At 41.7% G+C, this 20,423-nt stretch overlaps 1 protein-coding gene across 1 annotated transcript in view; it reads right to left on the reverse strand.

Annotated features, from left to right (window-relative positions):
- Window positions 1-12,159: 12,159 nt before the first annotated feature.
- Window positions 12,160-20,423, reverse strand: part of EFNA5 (ephrin A5) — a 274,624-nt gene continuing 266,360 nt past the window's right edge. The window contains exon 5 of the mRNA XM_042990900.1: window positions 12,160-16,610. Coding sequence (XP_042846834.1) covers window positions 16,489-16,610 — 122 coding nt within the window. The 3' untranslated portion in view covers window positions 12,160-16,488. The remainder of the gene's footprint in view (window positions 16,611-20,423) is intronic.

Consider the following 20,423-nt stretch of genomic DNA (forward strand, 5'->3'; position numbering starts at 1 on the left):
GAAAAGGACAAGAAGGCAGGAAGTCTTCTTTTCACTTGACTTTTGACCACATATAACCACACAAACAGGCTGTTTTTAATTGTTCAGTTACCTCCAGTCTCTGTTATGGATGCTTTAACTGTGTATTTAGACATCAAGTCCTTGATAGAACTCATGTCCAACTAAGCATCAAACACAGCTCTTGGCAAAATGCAAGGACCTCAACTGACCAATTGTAATCATGCTACACTTGTCAGAAGCAAAAGCTGGACTCAGGGTCCTGCTCTTTGTCTCAACGTTGTGATTTTTTTTGTCCTGTCCACTATCACCGGACAGGGTGGCCAAATATACTGTTGTCACTCCTGATCGGTTAGAATTAGGTACGTTGTAATGAGACTGTACCTACATAGAGCTCAGCTTTTGTTTGTGATTTAGCTTTTTGAACTGTATGATCAAAAATAGAAGACTGCTTATTTTCACTAAGAGACTTGAGTTTTTGCTGTTAATGAGGTAGCATGGGCAGGGATTTCCTTCAAAGTCTATTTCTTAGTCTCCTTTCTGTTAGTATTTCCTTCCTCTTCTTTTCTTTATTCTGCCTTTGTCCCTTTGAGCTCTTCCTCCTCTAGCTCTGTTACTAATTCCCTGGGGAGGCAAGATAGGGTCTACCGTGTGAGAATCCAGTTTCCAGTGATTCTTTTTGGTCTATGAAATACCTATCATCGGTTCTTCAAATTTTAATATCTAGACAGATGTATGTGCTCTATTAAGGGAGAAGTGCTGTGGAATGTGATGGGTTGTGTGCCAAGACTAATCTTCTATTCCGTAGATGTTGGTACTCAGTTAGTCTTGGTTGACTGGGCAATTCCCATGTAGCTTTTGCTTAATGTCTGAGTAATTGGAGGGAGAAGGACTTTGGTCTTTGTCCTTTTTTGACTTCCTCTTTTTGCACTTTATTTGAGATTATGAGCGGGTGTGATTTCAGATGAGAAACACTTAACAGTGAGTCAGGGAGATGAAATTTCACCGAGATGCAGAACACAGGAAGAGAAAATGTGTGAAAAATCACGTTGACGGGGTTGTCTTGGTAGCTAGTAAAGCGGAGAAAGGAAATTCCCGCACAGCAGGCTTTAATAAAATTGGCAGGCAGGGATGTTGGATTGTGTGAGGAGACTGGTGAGGAATATAGAGATGGAGAGCAAGTGAAGCAATCATGGGGGCCTATTGGACATTCTTTCTCGGCACCTAATTTACTCTTTAAATGAGTCTCCAGATAAGAATTGTTTTCCCATAAATTTGCATCAGTAGATTTAAGAGCATGGTTGTGTACTTACTTCCCAACACAGGGGGTAAGCCAAATATCACGCAGTATTATGGTTTGGTATTAAAGATTTCCAATCCCAAGGACAGGTTATGAAGAAAGGACATTTATGTGTGTATAAGCCAAACTGAGTGTCTAGAAATTCAGATTCCCAAAGGAGCTAAAGCAGGACATGGTCATTACTTAAGGGATTTATCATGTAATGCTTTTAAAGACACATAAACACTGTTCGAGGGCTTGAAGAGTATCATTTGATTTTCATGTAACTTTTCTGGAATATTTATCTACGACATCAGGTAAGCCTATTACCAAGAGAAGTGATGGAAGTCCTACGCCCTTGTTGCCTGGGTCACTTTCCTAAGGATCCAGAAGTTATTTGTTGGACTTATTTTTTATATTCTCTTTCCACCTACCAGTGTGTAAAACGCTTGACAAAAGGCCATTTGTTTTTTTCTTCAAAGATGTACCCTACGTGCCTGGCACATTTTGTGGCATATAGTAGGTGGTCAGTAAATATTTACTAACTGAGTGAATGATCCTGGGATATCAGAGCAAGTTCACCTCACATGAGTAAATCACCTAAGCCAAAGGTGACAGCTAGCCCAGAGGTCCTTGATCTAACCCCCCATTATGTCAGTGGCTGTCCTTTGAGGCCCTGCCAGGCTTCTCATGTGGAAGGGTGGTTTCCTCCCAGGGCCGGCTTCCTGAGACCAGGACCTGGGACATAGAGTGTCCCTACATGCCAGAGTCTGGCAGGCTCACATAGGCAATTATTTGCTCTCGATACATGAAATATTGGTGGAGATAACAACTTTAACGTTTACCTTTTAGGAACTTTTGTTAAAGGCTCTCCTTAAGCTGAGGTTGGTAGTCCATGAGTTAGTCTGCAGCCTTCAGAGCAGGCCCAGCAACTTGGGCCTCTACCAACTGCTTTTTAACTAGTAACTGGCTTAGAAATGGCAAAGCAGCAAATTCTGCTGGTGACCCACGGCCGAAATCAATACTGCCATTATAAGTGGAAGGTCACTTGACAGCAGTATCTGTCACTCTGAACTTCCTTTGCCTCCAGAGGAGACCATGAGCTTAGGCACAAAGTAGGGATGAAATGCCTATTTTAGCTGATGAAATCTGTTAAAGCGAGGGAGGGAAACAGGCCCTCCCTTTGCACCTCATGCCCCTGCTTTGCACTTGGTTCTGGGAGAGAGGGAGGAGAGGCCCTTAGCCCCTGCTGTTCTCAGTGGGGTCCCTCCAAGAGCAGTTCTTGTATTAACCACTTCACTGTTTTGTCCCCTTCTCGTTATCTGTTCTTGTTAGAATCTTTATTATTCATGGATGCAAAAAAAAAAATCCCATCATTAAACCATCATAAATATTCATAACACTTTGCAATTGTGTGCATTTCATTTAGCCACTTGGCAAAACTTCTCTGAAGTACCAGAGTTTTAAGAAAATCTGGCTAATGAGACCAGAGCCCAGGAAATGCAGGGTGGCTTTTCTACTTTCTGTTATTTGATTTTCACCTGAAAACAAATGCAGAGTATAAATAATAATTAAAAGAGATAAGCAGGGGAGGCGTTCCCTTGCAGTGAAGAGCCACAAATTCCTTGGCTTTGTCTTGATTGTGCTTTTGTGTTGAGCAAAAGATAAGGGTAAACACTGTACTACAAGAGAGGGAATCATGAGGCTGCAATGCTAATGGATTTATACAGGAGTCTACAAAGGCCAGATAAACCCCCTGCTTTGGTTAACGGGGACCTCTCTTCTCATGTTCTGTATAATTACTGACGTCAGGTTGCAGTTGAGATAAGCAGGGCCCTTTTCTTGGACTTAGTATGGCAGACAGCCACCCCATTTTTAGTGTCTAAGGAAGAATTATATACATCTCTCTCTCTTCTTCTAATCCAGTTTATCTAAACTGTGCACTCTCCATCAGTACTGAGAGCTTTTCACGGGAGTGAAAGAGAACCCAGCAAACTTCTGCAGCACCAGAGAGGAATTGGAATACGGTGCTTCCCCACTGCCACTGCCTCCAGTCCAGAGCACACAGATTTAAACCGGGGGGGGGGGGGGGGGGGCATTTTTTTGTTTTGTAACACAAATTCATGCCTTGAAATGTTTCTTTCCTATCTTTTCAGCCTGAGGACTGTCACCACAAAAAAGGAATTTTTAAACGGTATGAGCTTGTGGAGAGAAAATATTTATACCCATATGTTTTGTAGCCCTTGCCTGCACTGGTTTAGGGTTCCTCCATGCCATTACTGACAGCATTTATGTTTGATAACGAGATGCCTTCCCTGCACAACAGCTAACAGGTGCTAGAAAACACTGGTAACATTCAAGGCTGCTCTCAGCAAGTTCTGCTTTCCCTGAGGAGCTTATACCAAGTAGAAATAAGTTACCACCAATCCAAGTGTTAGACTAGCTGTTCGTGTACAGCACTTTCTTAGGAAATGTCACATGTTAATGGGAGAGCGCTCCAGCTTCCCAAGCAGAGGACCAATTAAGGAAAGTTTGCCTTGGTCCCCATTCCTGTGGAATTAGAGTGGGTCCTGTTTTTCCAGTATTGATCCTTGAGCTCATTTGTGGTGTTTGGCATTCGTCTCCTCGTTGGTGGGCCCATCTCAAATACTCTCTAATTAGAGTCTTACTATGGTACCCCTCCCTGTGCCAACTGATAGGGGATATCAGCAGGGAGAAGGGGTTCCTCTCACCATTTATTTTATATTTCACCCTGTCAAGAAAAAAAGAAAAGTCTGAGTCTTCAAGAAAATCAAGTGTGTCATTCTATATAATTCATCATGTCAATTTAGATGTAGTGACCTTTGAAATATGGCAAATTTCCTCAGTACTGTAACATATTGAAATTCAAAATCAGGTTTTCAAATTCTAGCAGTGTTAATTACTCCCTCTGTGCTTCCATTGCACTTTCTTCATAGCCCTCTTATCCTATCATATTTGTTTAATGGACTATTTTGCTTGCAAACAACCATGATTCACTCAGCCTAACTCAAATGATGAGGGCTTATTTTAAGGATGTCAATGCCAATAATGGAGTCGGAGTGTCACGAAAACTAAAAATAGAAGCCAGATAACGACCAGGCATTATAGTGACAGGAACTAGAAAGTGCTTCTGGGTTTAAGAAAACAGCGCTATGGAACTGAGCAGGTACAAGTTACGGCTTTGCTAAGAAGAAACAGGAGTAAGAGGATTTCTGTATATCTGTTCCTTTTCTTTGTTTGTTTAGCCCCCTCTCTTCTGACTCATTCTATTTATATTACCTCTCAAGAGGGACACATTGATTGTCCTGGGTAATTGCTAAACAGCAAGTAAGAGCAAAGATACTTTCTCCTTGCCAGAACACCCACAGGACCCTGACTAGCCTGTGGATTGGCTGCGTGTGAGTCAGGTGCCCAGTCTCTGTCCAATCAGCTGTGAGCACAGATGTGACGGTGCGATATCTTACATGGCTGCCAGGACTGCCTCCTTTCCCTTCCTTAAAAGGGACTGTGTGTTTGACAAGCTCCTTGACTGATTTGTACAACCTCATAATGACTGGAAGCTTTAACTGGATGAAGCCGGTCTCCTATTAAAAATGCCTATAGTGTGTAGCACAGATTCTGGCATATAGTAGGTACTCCGTAATTAATTAATTAATTAATTAATTTATGAGAGGACACACAACTGGGGGAGGGGAAGAGAGAAAGGGGAACAGAGGATCCAAAGCGGGCTCTGCTCTGACAGCAGAGAGCCTGATGTGGGGCTCGAACCCAGGAACTGAGATCGTGACCAGAGCCAAAGGCAGCTGCTTAACCGACTAAGCCACACAGGCTCCCCATGCTCCATAAACTATAGCCAAAAGAATAAGTGAATCTTTATATTCTCCTTTCCTGAGGCTGTGGGTGAAGTGAAGTAATGGAATCTGCATGTGATTTGGTATCATTTACTTGCCAAAGGCAGGGAGTTCCAAAGTTACATAATCCGTTTTGAGACTTGGTATATCTTACTTTACCTCTGTTGTTTCTAGATTTCTTTTCTTGATCTTTAGGAATCTAGCCTTTGTGGAGAGTCAGCAAGTCAGTATTCTGTGAGGCTGTCTTAGCTTGAGCTGCTATAACATAGATCGCAGACTGGATGGCTTAAACAATAGAAATTGCTTTCTCACAGCTTAATTTCAGGCTTCCTAGCCTCCAGGTGCCAGAATGGCCAGGTTCTGGTGAGAGTTTCCTTCCTGGTTTACAGATAGCCATTCTCCTCATTCTCTTGCCGTGTCCTCACGTGGTAGAGAGCAGAGAGTGGGTGTCTCTGGTGTCTCTTGTCTCCTGTCACAGACTCCATCCTTATGACTTAAGGACGTAGGGTCACCCAAAGGCCGTATCTCTAAATATCATCACTTTGGGGATTAGGGTTTCAACACATGAATTTTGAAAGACACAACCATGTAGTCCCTAATTTAGTATAACTTTCCTTTTCAGACGAGAAACTGGCTGTCATTCCCGCTATTCTCTCTAGCACCCCAGAATCATTCTCTGTAGGACACTATAGAATAAACCCACTAGCTTCCGCAGGAAAAAGCTATTTTGAAGAATATAGGTTAGCATTCTGGTTTCTTGTGGATCTGGCACTATTTCTGAGAGGGAAGGCTAGAGGTCCTCCTCAGAATATGAACTCTTTCTGCTACACTGTGAGCTCCTCAGTGCCATGGGCAGACATCACAGGTGTTGAGAGTAGGGATTGGGGCAGGAAGAATATGTCAGGTCCCTCTCAAAGGGATCATAGGCACGCTGCATGATGGCTCCCGTCCCTCTATAGATTTGCCAGTAGGATTGTCTCCAAGTGACAGTTGCACCAAGATTCTGTAAGCACAGTGGGCAGTGCAGACACTCAGCACCAAGTACAGGATTTATTATGCTTTGACAAAGGCCTTTTCATGCCTGGGAATTCCTCTGATCACATCATCATCATTCACTTGCTCCTTCCTCTGTATCCATAAACCTGATCAGGACAGAAAATGGGCTTAGAAGCAGAGGAAATATTGTAGTGATTGGAAAATGAATCTTCCCTTTTACTAAACTTCCACCAAAAAAAAAAAAAAATGAATATCAATTCCTTTGCGGTAGGATCTTGGTTATTTCCACATAGCTTGAAAGGAGAGCTTTCCAGTACTTGGAGGTCTTCCGAAAGACTGTATATACCTGTTGCATACAATAACTAGGTTTCATGACAATAATTACCTTTGCTTCTTTCTCCACTACCGTGTTTGTTTCCCTGAAGCCTTCGGAAGAGTCGTGGTCAATTTCTGTGGAAACGTAGTGCTCACCCACATTTTACCCCTCCTCTCTATGGAGCTGTCAAAGCTTGGGCTAGAACAGTGTGGTATGTGAGCCTGCTGTGAACAACTTAGCAAAGGAGGTTGGTGTCCTCAACTAGACAGAGTAGATAATAAGTCTTGTGGGCAGGATCGATGATAAAAGGAGGGGGGAGAAAGCTGAACTAAGAGATGGGGACAGCCAAACAGATTCCAGCTAAAACTGGTGCAGCCTGCTAATGAATCCACTAGCCAGTACTGAATTCTTGATACTCTCCTCATTTCTCAAATCAAGTTAAAAAATTGACTCTGTGCCAGTTACAAGGGGCAGAGCTGTCACTTACCAGGGAGATTAACTTTCTTTGTTGAATACTGACAGGGACTAGAGAAGGGCAGGACCCACACAGAATGCAGGGCACTCTGATTTGTGGTAACCTCGAAATCTGAAGTAGAAGTAAATTGAGAGTTTGTAATTTGCACCAGCATCCAGACTAAGGTAAACCGACAGAGGGAATTTAAGGAAGTCATACACCAACATGAATTTTTGTCCTCTCGATGGATCCTTTTCCCAGACTGGCCAGCCCTTTGAAGGTACAGATCCTTATCCTCCAGTGTTCAGAGTCTGCACTTTATATTTAGCCATCTATACTGATCAAGAGAGGTTGGGCCCCAAACACTGGTGAAATGATGGCTCTGCCCAGCTCTGGAACATTGTGGAACTCTTGTGGGTGGGGAAGTCAACTGAGTTGAGTAAAAGACACCAAGGATTCCGAACACCAAGTGTTGCCTCTCACTAGTGTGGGCGGTTTTTTGTTTACAAATGGGGCCCTAGGAGATCCTCTACACTCTAGTCACATCCCTGAACACCACAGGGCCTGGCTGGCCATCCCTTAGCAGGATTTCTTTAACCACCACATTTTTGCTCTGTGGCTTTAGATGTTAAGTCAGACTGATGTTTAAATGTATCTAAAGTGACCTTCAGTGTCCTTTTAAATATCACCCTGCTTAGCATAGACAATGCCAAGTAAAAAAGTGCTGTGAATACATAAAGTTAGAAAATATGTAAGACTGTGAATGTGTGCATGTGGCACAGGGGGAAATTACTGAAAGAACTGACAATACAAATTATTCTTCTCTTAAGTTCTTCCTAATTTTTAGAGAAGTTTTAATATGCACAGAAACTGGGGCATCCTGAGAAATTAGAGAATTTAAGTTATCCTTTATAATAAAACCGTTGACTCACAAAAATCTGGGAAGCTGCCTAGTGCCCCTCTCCCAATTACACTGCATTTGAAATTTGAAAAGGGGATAAATGCATTGTTTGTTTTTCTTTAGCTCTTAATCAAGCTCCTAGGAATGAAGAGTAACAGACTGGAGGCCTCTGTCCAAATCTCAGATCAACTTGACTTTGGTTCTTTCCCTGGGCTACCTGAGTTAAGTTGCTTTCTTCTGTTTCTTCAGGGAAGCATGATGACAATCTTCCTTTCCATTTAATTCTTCCCAAGCTTGTTGGAAAGAGCCATTAGTTTATGTTTTATTCTTTATGCCTGTGAGATGTTGGGATGAAATACTCTCGATAAACCACAAAGCCTATTACTATTTTAAGTACCTGCATCTTCCAGGAGAAGGAACACGCTGGCTCCCTGCAGGAGAAATAAATGGAGTCAGCTTTCTGGCTGGCACACTGTCTTTAGGAAAAAATAAAAAAAGACACAGATCTTCTTGTTCTGTCTCCTGCAGAAAATGTGTCTAGATCTAGTAAAGCAAAGCACAAATTTCAGAGGTGTTACGTGTCCCACATTCTGTGCTACACAAATCGGTTTTTTGTTTGTTTATTTTTTGGTCCAAAAGAACAAGCTTTGAACACAAAAAGGAGAGGATACTAAGGGTGTTGATGAAATGTGTTTTCTAAGATGGGTATAGGAAGAAACACGTTCTTTCTCATTTTAGTGTCTTGTTTCATGGCTGTGAAGGAAAGAAAGCGATTTTGGCTATCTACGTCTCAAATGTTCTGTGCGGTTTGCAGGAGCACCTGGTACTTCTGAACAAAACAGCATGCAGAAATATTTTGTTCTGTTTTCCCATTGTAATCACTCTGAGTTTGGTGTGTGTGTGTGTGTGTGTGTGTGTGTGTGTGTGTGTGTGTTGGTTCCTCTCTTTGTGTTCTTGTCAAGATTGACAAGCATCCATGTGTTACCAGTGACATGGAGTTCTTGCTTGAATAATCATGACTAAAATCCAGGATATTTCAAAACACATTATTGACTCAGAGAGCCACCCACTAGATTGGATTCTTATGAATTAACTCTGACAGCATCGGTGAGGTGGTACTTGGACCCCAAACTGTCAAGTCATCCCATGCTTCTACTATAGCTCCAATGTGGCATCCTTGCTCCAGGTGCTAGGATATGCTTTGTGTTGCTTAAAAGGTTTCTTTAATTAATGTTGCAGAAAATCCCACATTGAGGGATTAAATTGAGTCAAAAAGTAGACCATGAGAAGAGTAACTCAAAGTTCTTTTTATTGGAACTGGGTGGCACTATCCTATTGACTCTCCCTCAGGGTGAACCCTAACTAATGCCTTTGCTGGGAGGAAGATGGCAGAACTCAGGGGACACTTGGAATGGAGCTGGGGATGGTTTTTAATGAGAAGTAATGAAATTGTGTTTCACTCTTAGCATGTACTCAGCACGTACTGAGGTTCTGGGGAGGAGAGCATGACAGTCTTTGATGGAAATTGTCTAAAGGGTCATTGCATTGGGATATGCTGTGCACGAAGCCTTTAGACCCTTGTCTTCTGCCTATTAGTAAGGCGTGGCTCCAGAAATGCTATATGGGAAGGGCTTAGAAGCTGTTTTCCTTTGGAAAGGAGAGGAAGAGAGGGGACTTGCCTAGAAGTAGAATTTGTGCAAGCAAATTCTTTTGTTTACTGAGATGCTCTCTCTCTCTCTTTTTCTTTTTTAAATGAGTGGTTTGACTAACCACCCTTCCCCGAAAGCAAAGAAGCCCATGGGTGATGCCCTTAACTGATTTCTTGGGCAATGCAATTCCATGCCTTTTTTTAAAGCTTGTGCATTCATTTATCATCTGTATAAAAAAAAAGAAACACAATTATTGCAAAATGACTGCTCACAGGGCCCATCAGCAGTAATAATTCCATTTTAATAGGCATATATGGGGACACCTGGCTGGTTTAGTTGGTAGAGCATGTGACTCTTGATGTTAGGGTTGTGTATTCGAGACCACGCTGGGTGCAGAGCTTACTTAAAAAAATGAAAAGAGTAAAAAAAAATAGACACAAGTATGGATTTAACCACTGGACTTAACATAGCAGAAAGTATCAAACTAAAACTGATGGAGGATATTGGCTTGATTAGTTATTTATCATCATTTCTGAACCACTTGTTTTCCAAAAGGGAATCAAAATGGGTTTGCAAAAATCATAATGGGTTTCACAGCATTTTTGCCAATGCTTTCTTGAAGGATGCTTCTGTTATCAACAGAATATGAGAGTAAGCTTTGCAAATAATCTCAAAGAAAATGTTTGGCAAATAAGTCCTAAGAAACCAGAACAATCAGTGCATAATCCATCAGAATGATCTTGAACATTTTATGACACCTAGATTTTATACATTCCCATACTGAGGTGATCCAAATCATTATCACTGAGAAAAGAGATTCAAATACATATGTGTTTTATATTCACTAACATTTCCCCTATGATTTTTTTTTTTTAATTTGGTGTGCTAGAAGACTCAAGTTTTCTACATACTTTGTTATCTACCAAACAAATAAAGTGTGGTTCCTGCAACACTGCTGCTCATGGTACCACCTCTGGTCCAGACTGCTTTCCCATTAGAGTGGGTAACATTATCTGCTGGGAAGGAGCCTCTTCGTCAGGGATTCACAGTCACTTTAAAATTATATTAGCCCCCGATTGTGCATGTTCTGCACTTTATCCCTCTTCTCTAATCTGAGTGTTCTGTAGCCCACCCCTTCGCTGAGGTCCTGGACATCTCACAATTTGGTGTAGTTAGTCTCAGGTTCAGGAGCAGCAGGAGCATTAAGGCCGAATCTAAAATTGTCATCTTTTCATCACTTCCCCTACTTCTGTAGGGCACTGTGGTGATTTCCCTGAACGAACAGCTTCACAATTTCCTTCCGTGCCCATGCCACTCAGGTGTTGTCTTGGGTTTTCTCATTCCCACGGTCGCCTTTTAGCTACTATGAAAACTTAACTCCACGCATTTCACCATTCTCATACAGCCCACGGTTTTTAAATCAGAGAGTTTTGTTTTGTAAGAAGCTCCTAACCCCATTTTGACAATTTGTAAAGATAACTTACTTTCACTCCAAGCTTCCTAATCTTAAAATCCCAGTCTCCTCTTATTTATGCGCAATATAAATGTTTGAGCTTTAGATTTCCTCCATAAATAGTTACTATGTTACGCTTATACATGTCTGCCTTTTGTAAACTTGGTAAGTACAAATTGTAAACATTAACTTTATTCTGCGCAGCACTGAGCACAATGTCATGATCACTTAAATGCTTTTGATGATGAAGGTGAAGATGATAATGACCATGTAATGCTGTTCTGGTTTGAAAATATCACATAGGTAGTCCGGTACAGCTTTTTTTTTTTTTTTTTTTTTTTCTTTCTTTTAAATGAGTTGTTCCTCATTCTGTAAAGCTGTCATTCTTCATTAGCAAAAAAAGGTTACAGTAAGTTATAATTAGTGTTTAGTGCCCCGTCAAATAATTAAGTATAATAAAAGGCTTTCAGTGAGTTTAATGTTAACATGGTATAATTAAAGCCAAGTCTTGAAATGCATTAGTTGTCTATTATGTCAGATATTTGATGCTTTTTCCCTCTACACATGTGATTTTCAAATTGTGCTTATAGTAATGTCATCAAAGACAAAAACTCACATGACTCAGATGCAAAATGGGCTTTGCAGTGCCCAGCAAGGGCAGTATTCAGAAAATGAAATCACTTAAAGAACTCTTTTATTTACTGGTAAGGAAACTGAGTCCTAAAGATACTGTGTGACTTGCCCAAGGTCACACACTGGTAAGTTAATTCTTCCTGGATAGTGAGAATTTGACATTCAGTGTTGTACTGAAGTGATTATTATTACTGTCATTATTTCTCTGAAGTATGGGATGTTTGCTGGAAAAATGCTCATTCTGTCTCTATTTTGATGGGGTGAGAAACTACACGAGGTGAAAGAACATAATTTTTGTACTTAGCTCTTAATGTATTTAAGTGGTTTTAGGATGCAGGGCTTTGCCTTAGCACCTGTTTTAAGGCTTAGATACAGAGACAAGGCTTGAATCTCACCATTTTCTCATCAGAATAACTGGAATGTGCCCAGATAGTTGGCCATTTCTAACCCTGCATTGTTTGAGCTTCTCAGGCCTTCTCTTGTGCATATCATATAATCTTTTCTATCCACAAAGATTCTGAAAAATCAGCAGAGTACAAGTAGCCCCTGAAATAAAGGCGTCATTCAAGGAACAAAGTAGAAGGAGGGCTCCAATTAAAATGATGAAAATCTTTAATTTTTATTTAGGTATACTTGTACGGACACGTGTATATACAAATACAGATTGTATGGGTTGGTTTGTGTGTGGGTTTTTTTTTTTTTTTTACATTTTCTTTTATGTTTATATAATGTCAGCATTTCAAAACAGCACTCGATGAGTAAGTGCAAAGGAACTGCAAAGCAGGGCAGTACAAGCACAGGACCACACGGAGCTGGACTTCACACCCAGACGCACACACAATGAGTGGCTTCAATGGGGTGTCAAAAGTAAGCATGGAAAGCGGATTTTGACTCATGGGTAACCTCCAACATGCCAGCATCTATTAAACTGTACAGACAATGGGAGCAAGCCCATTGTAGGGAGATTTGTCTCACATCCGAGCAGCTCTTGGGCAAATGCATGGGAAAAACTCAGTGATGCCAAACCAGAGACAGACCTGCCCATTCACGGTTCTGAGGGAAAATAAAACGTGGGCGGAAGGAAAGAGACAAAAAAAAAATAAACATCTAAAAGGGGGGGGGTGGTAGGCAAACGGGGGTGTTGGTGGAGGTGGTTTTCAAAAGAAAACACGACTGACCACAGCTCTGAGAGCAATGAATGGAGGGGAATTTAAACTGTTTTATTAATTTTGGAGAAACTAATGAAAATGGCTGCTGCCGTTGCTAAGGCACCAGAGAAAAACAAAGTCCCTGAAAATCCACAGGTACTGTGCAACTCTTCCTTTCACAATGACACAGGGAAACAGCTCCCATTTAACCTTCCTAAATGGACTGGCTTGAAACCCTTCCCATGCTTGAGCCACGTGGGATTCTGGCACCTCTTCCTGGGGAGAAATGAAACAGTCTATGAAAACCACCACAAACAGAAAACCAAACCCAAATCCAGAACTGTTACTAAATTCCCTAAACCTTTTTAAACCAACATGCTGGGGGAGGAAGAACACCACAGGGCTCCAACATCAGACCTTGAAAACAGTGAGGATAAAATATTGATCAAAAAAGTCATGTTGTTCCAGGTCCCGAGATGATGGAGTCTTACGACTGGGCGGGTGATGACCACACACGAGTCCTGTATGGAGCAGTGTCTCAGCCATTTGTGACTCTTCTTAGCCACGTATACATTGGATGTTTCAAAGCCTCAATGCATGTTTTGTATCCTGAAAGACTATTGTTCTCACTTACAAAAGACATAAGAATCAAATTAATACTTTATTATCAAACACTATATACAACAGAGGTCGCTAAGAATACAGAATTTAAAGAACGCAGTTTTTTTTTGTTTTTTTTTTTTTAATGTTTTACTTTTCTTTCCTCTGCCACCCAAGAAAGTACAGTACAAAACAATATTCTAAACTAACACGAACTGTTACCTGGTCTATTAAAGGATACACAGTATCCACTAAACAGACAGATCCTTATTTCCCTGCTTCATGTTGCAAAGCCCTTGGCAACCAGGGGCAAAGGTCGCTGGGGTTTGACTAACTGGGGCTGAGAGGCAGCTAAGGCTGCCCTTCAGACTTTTGAGTTGTTTTTTGAATTAAAAGCTGCTACAAAATTGCATCGACATCCTCCTAAGCCCCCAGAGGGTTGTAACACTACCATAAAAGGCCACCAGCACTTTCTGGACAAGATGAAAACTGTCTGATACCAACCATTTTCTTGGAAACTCCGTGGCAAGCATTACCTACAATTACATCACTTAAAGGTAGAGAAGCACACTGTCTACTGGTGTGGATAGTCTTGCTTTTTTTTTCCTTTTTAAACTTAATTTGTAGTGGCATGATGAAGTAAAGGGGTCTAATTTCACTGTGAAAAATGAAAGACAATGGCAGAGAGGGCCATGAGTAATTATTTTATCATTTGTTAGAGACAAATGCTAGCAAAACCACAGAAGTCACCATTTCTAAAATGAAATTAGCACTGCTAATGTAGTTATGACTAACTGGAATCATTATAGGATCATTTGATTTCCTTGTGGTTATAGAACATGCAGTATTATTTTGGTTCTGACTATTGATCCATTTTAGAAGGTATCCGCCCCCCACCCCCACTCAAATCCCACTGGACCAACAAGCCGGTTAACTATTAATAAAAAGAAGTATTACTGGGTATTACTGAGAGTGCTGAGCATATACAGAGTTAAAGGAAAAAAAAGAATCCAATGCTGTGAACTTTTGTTTCAGTGAAATGGTGGCTGCCTTCTGTGACAAGACTCTGCCACTCCACAGAAGCTCCTGATGTCTGGGGGAACAGCACTGACGGTGTCTGCAAGGCCAGCAGCCTCACTCCCATGGTTCCAAGTGTGAACAGACCCGGCAGTAACATCCATTCCACATGGATCAGGTAAGCCCAGATTACATTTCAACATGTGTACAACTCTCCAGGGTGCAAGTGCCTTTACAGCTGCCTTTCATTCACATATTTTTCTAATTCAGAATTACTCACAACTTCGTAGCCAATTCCCATTCATAAAGTCTGTCCATACTGTGACCCCTCTCTTTTTTCATCTAGACATTTTAAAAAAACAAATACATATTTTTAAAAAGCCTTATTTCCTGGACCGCTTCCAACTTTTCACATATGACATAATCATGGCATTTGTTTTTTTGTTTGTTTGTTTGTTTTATTTTGAAAGGCATGGTTTCTATTGACATGCCAGGCAGTTAGTAAAAAGGCTAGATTTCTTTTCATTGGTCTGACACTTTCCCCTGTCTAGGCTTTGGAGCTCAGTTTGTGAGCCTCACCAGTAGTAACCCCAAGCTTGTATTTCCTGGTAACCAACTGGAAATGTCCCTTGTTGGCCATGCTAAGATTCCTCAAACAGGGTCATCTTGCGTTTATTCTCCTTCTGCCCCGCCCCCACAATGAAACAAGATAGCCCCCTATATTTCTAAATGTATCAAGGGATACCACTTTTTTTCTCACAAGTTTAAATAGGACAAGCATATATACTCACTCTCAGCATAAAGTATATCTAAATAATGTATTTTCTATTCTAGTGGATTTTTAAAAAAATATTTTGTTAAAGTCTTTGGGACTCCATCTTGTTTATCTCCCACAGATAAACACATGTTCCCCCTACGCTTCAGGCTGTGTCAGAAAGGGAAAGAATATAAAATCAACACTTGAAATTTTTTTATTCCAAACTTTGGAATTTTTATTCCAAATTTCCCTTTAGCCCTCCCAAGTAGTGCTGACTGACTCTCCTGGTGACAGGGGTGTGTGTCTGAGCCCCTGCAGTTGTGGAGTGTGGAGCAAAACGTGGGTACTAGGGTGGGAGTCGGGGAAAGGCCACAGCACACTGGCGCTCCAGCAAAGCCAAATCACATCTCCTCTGGCCACTGACCTCCTTTCCTTGGTACATATTGTCTCCCAGAGGAGTATCCAAAGCTATTCCGTTATACACTCATCAACCCTGGCTTGTCAGCCTTGGGGAAGGTCACTTTATTCATAAAAATGCCTCTTTGAGTTTCTTTAAAAAAAAAAAAAATTGTAGCACCATGGTGATCTGTATTCAAAGGAAAAAAAATCTGGTGTGCATTGCCCAGTCACCAAAAAAATTAGAGGCACTCACACATACACACCCCCACCAAACCTAATTTTCTCTGTTCTCACACTTGCTCTGTGCTAGCATTCCCGCACCCGACCTGCTTTCTAGAAAAAAAGGCTTCTTTCATGGAGCATAAGTTTTGCCGTCAAGAATGCTTTAAGACAGTCATCTTAAAACGAAACAAAACAAAAAAACCCCCAGTGTCTCAACCTTTTAGAAGCCTGTTCATTTATGTACTCCTAGAGGAAAGGGTGTAATATTATATCTATTCTTAATACCTCCCCTCTGGACTCGACACGGTGACACGATGCCCCGCACGATCAGCTTACAGTCCTGAATGAGAAGGCATAAATATTGTATGGGAGAGCACAACCCTCCTGGGCCTTGCCGTTCCTGGCTGCATCTGCCACTATTCTTCCTTGTCCGTATACCGCTGACACAGGACGCTAACGGAGGTGGGCTCTGAGAGGAGAATGCACAGGAGCTGACGACCACTGGTGTCACTGTGACAATTTGGCATTTTCATCTGGAGTCCATTTAACTTGGAAGGGGTGAGAGAAAGTCAAGGGCAAGGGCTAGGGGTGGAATGGGGTAGGGGAGCAGCCACTACTTTAGCCCCTCCTGGCCCCAAGTTGTTGCTTAGAATTCAGGCTGAAAGAAAGAAAACAAAAATCTGACATCTGCCAAAAAACCAATAACAAGTCCCTTCTTAGGATGAGCAGTTAGGTGGATCTCTGGTGTTCCAAGACCCTGATGTTTTCTGTGACAGGTGACGGGAGGAGACTGTGCTATAACGTCAAAAGCATCGCCAGGAGGAACAGTAGGATTGCCAAAAGGCGGCTGGGTATCCTTGGTGTTTGTGCCGCGTTCTCACCGCGGGATGGCTCGGCTGACTCATGTACGGTGTCATCTGTTCAAATAGAAAGCACACATTCCAATGAGATTTCACATCCTTAATAACTCTCTTGCAGCAGCCTGCTGTTAACAGACCTCGCCACCCTCTGCAAAGTAGGGTAATGAACCTTGTGCCACCATTGACTTTCATGTCTGCATAATCACTCATTATTTACAGCAAACAAAGGAGAAGCAGAGAAAATTGGACTTTTTCAGCAATATTATTACTTTCCTTAAAGAGTGAGGGGAAAAACTGTACACAGACTGTAACCTCTGGCATGTGATCTCCTTTGGTTTGCTCACTAACACACCTTGCACAAAGCTGAGATACCTGAATGCACCTTTTAAACCCAAGATGCCACGGAGAAGCAAGTAACATGTTTGGCAGGGGAGGCTGTAGTTATATTGGCATGTTGGTGGTTGACCAGAATGGGCTGCCCGTTTCCTGCTTTCTAGCTGTTTCAGAGGATTAGTGTTGAATGCCTGGTTGTTGGTTACCTACGTGAATTGTCAGATAAGAAAAATTAAATGCCAAAACCGCATTTAAATTAACTACACATAATGCCCACTAAACCTCAATAAATGGTGCCCACTAGTTTGCCTACAATTGGGAATCAATTATGGTGCTATTTCCATTACAAACCCTGTATCTCCAGGATTAAATTACTTGAACTTGACTGTTTTTATTTTTATCAGGCTGAAGCTTGGCACATAAATTATCGGCGTGGATGCAAATTTTCCTCTAAATAAAATGGATTAAGTGAGGTAAGCTTCTTTTATTTAGCTATAAAGTGTTCTACGAGGCTGCCTCTGACTTTGGATAGCCTTCCTGATCTGCATGATTAACAGGCTTAACTTTGAAACAGGAACTTTGCAGCAATTAGTACCCAAAGATAGATTGGAGGCCTGCCTGGGAGCCATGCTCTGCTCCAGTTTTGTCCGTCTTCTTCCTTCCTCCTGGCTTAACTTGTGCTTTTAGACTACATGTTCTCTGAATTACACGTTCTTGGGGCCAAGGTGGGGGGGGGGGGTTCAGTTGTAGATTTTATTTCAGCATCAGGGGGCCTTCCTGTAAGAGTGCAGAGACTGTCATCTTGTATTCACTCCAAGTGAGACTCTAGTAATTTGGGTCAGTTTTGTAGACCTCAAAGGATAATTCCTAAATATCCCGGCAGGACCCACGTACAACCCCTTAATGGACTGTTAATTCAAACTCCTGTAGATTGTCACACCACAAGTCACAATGAGGATGCTTTCTTTTTCACTAGGTATCATCACCATCACACTCCCTATTCTTGGTCCTGCAATGACCACTTTTCAGGCTCACAGGCTGGCCCTGCTTCAGACATGCTCAGGTAGGCCGTTCCCGTTCATCACGTTCATTGCCACTCTGAACTAGGCAATAGATCCTGGCAGTGTCCAGGCTCTGCCCTGTAGTGCTCTTAGCACCTGAGCCTGTCCTCACGTAGAAGCTCCTGCATCTCTGTGTCACGTCTGCTCCCCTTTCCTGGACCTCAGCAAACCTGCGTGGAGTGGTTCTTCGCTTAAAAGACCAGAGAAGGTTAGGAAGCAAGAATGGGAAGTTAAACAGATACAGAGGAAAAAAATATAAAGCCCCACATGGTGCAGCCAACGACTTGCGGTCTCTTTTCCTCTGTTCTTCGTCAGCCTTGCAAATGTATTAAATATGTAGTGAGCAGGACTTAGACACAAGTGCCCTGAATGGCCCTGAAATTAAAATCCAGATCACTTCAGGAGCATTGATGTGTTGTCCATCCGAACAATAGAGAGTACTTCAGGTTTAATTTGTACCAACCAGAAACCCTGAGGCTTCCAGATTTCATTTTGAAATACCGTTTATATTTATACACCTGAAATTACATCAGCTGTTGGGTTCTTCTCAATCGTGTTTTCACTACCATGTTACCCAACCCTCTTCCTTGTGAAGTGTGGATGTGTCCTGATAAAAGGTACTTAGGTAATATACAGGTACTCAGCATGCACTGAAAGTAGAGTTGCCCTCCCTGTTCCTCCAAGATGCTCCGCAAGGCCTAGCCAGTGCTCCAGGCAGCACAAGACAGGGTGAATGACTTTGCGGACATTGAGAGGAAAGCTTTTGTTTTACCTACAAGTGAAGCATGAGGTTACATGTACATTTCAGTCTTCTAATTGTGGATCGATTTTTGGAAGTAACCCTTTTCTAAACAACTAACCAGGAAGTGCTACTTTGCACTCAAAGGGGAAAATCTGTCCCTTTAGGGCATGATGGTTCTTCTCTTCTCTCTGTAACAGGCTGGTCCTGGCCCAGGATTCTACAAACCATCCTTTGATTATAGCAGGGCCTCACTGTTGGAAGATTCCATGGCCCCTGCGCAGCAAGATGAAAAACTGGCTGTCATTTGGGTAAATCTGAGCAATTCCAAAATTCTAAGGAAGGATTCTTAAGCAAAATCTATCCCAATAGAAATCACATCTAAACATCAGAGAATTTCTAACACTCATAATGGTGAGTGTAGCTTAAAAGCAGAAAATATTCCTCCTCTGAAACCAAATCAAGCCTTGCCTCCTGCCTACCAGGATTCTACAATATGAGGGTTTCAATGGTTAATTGAGAAAACACGAGCAATATTTTGGAGCATATTATGTGGCATATGTCTGCCCTGAGATCATCCTGTATCCCTGATGATAGGAAACTGGCAGGCAGAGTGTGCAAGCAAACAAAAAAGACAAATACATTCCAAAGACAGGTGAATTAGTACACATTACCGAGAACATGCAGTGGGATCCTTTCAGGCTTTCTGCATTCATAAAGTCTAGGTCTATACTCAGACATTCAACACAGTGGTGCAAAGCCACAAGTCTGACTGAAGTTCATGAGGAATAAGATGAACTACTCAAAGTTATTACTGCGTTCATATAGCCAGGGATGGTAGCTCAACCTTGTCATAACTTTTTTAGTGAAGATGCTCACCAGAAAGCCCTTAAATACAGTCACAACTGACTCCACGAGCTTTTCTTGCACAGATCCCTATACGTGTGCACCCGCATTTCCACTCTCCAACGTATGCACTCACACCACATTCTGTTAAACTTCAAACTTCCATCAGTTATATGTGCGTAGATTTGGGGGCCATCATGGATTTTAAATGCTCAGTGAAAAAACCTGTTTCCCAAAGACCGTGAAATATGCTCACGTATGAATGCATCTTAATATCTTGCATTTTACCATTATTTGAATTCAAAGGTAATTTTCCTAATGCAGAGCAGTCCTCAGTGTAGCTACTGGTTACCAGAGAAGAACATGCAATCTATTATTTCTAAATAGTCTCTTGCTCTCTTGATAGGCAATGGAATTTACCTGGAAAAAAGATTATTGGAAAGATATGCCTACATCTGCCACAATATGCATTAAAAAAAATCCTAATTCAGAATAATTTATGCTTACAACTTAGGCCTGACTCTGCTGGTCATTCTACACCTGACTTACTAAGAAATGCAAAAGAGTAAAGTTCTCATTATGAACATCTATGTTTCTACTGACAGTAAGCAAATCCTACTTTTACACTCATGTTGGGATAGGAGTTGAGAAATTTGAACATTACATTTGGATCAGTCTCAAACTAGTGATGCAGCCTGGGCAAGTCTCAGTTATCAAGGGAAGAGTGTAGACTTTGTGGTCCTTAGGAGACAGCCCCTCTAACTCATACATCCTATGAGGAACCAAGTCTGCAAGCTTGTGAGGAGTCTCGTACCATGAAAAGCCACAGTAATGCTTCCAGATTTCCAGGACACAATTAAAATGGCTCTGTGTCGGCATTCATTCCTTGCA

Source organism: Panthera tigris, chromosome A1 (assembly GCF_018350195.1).
Source record: "Panthera tigris isolate Pti1 chromosome A1, P.tigris_Pti1_mat1.1, whole genome shotgun sequence".
Classification (NCBI taxonomy): Eukaryota; Metazoa; Chordata; class Mammalia; order Carnivora; family Felidae; genus Panthera; species Panthera tigris.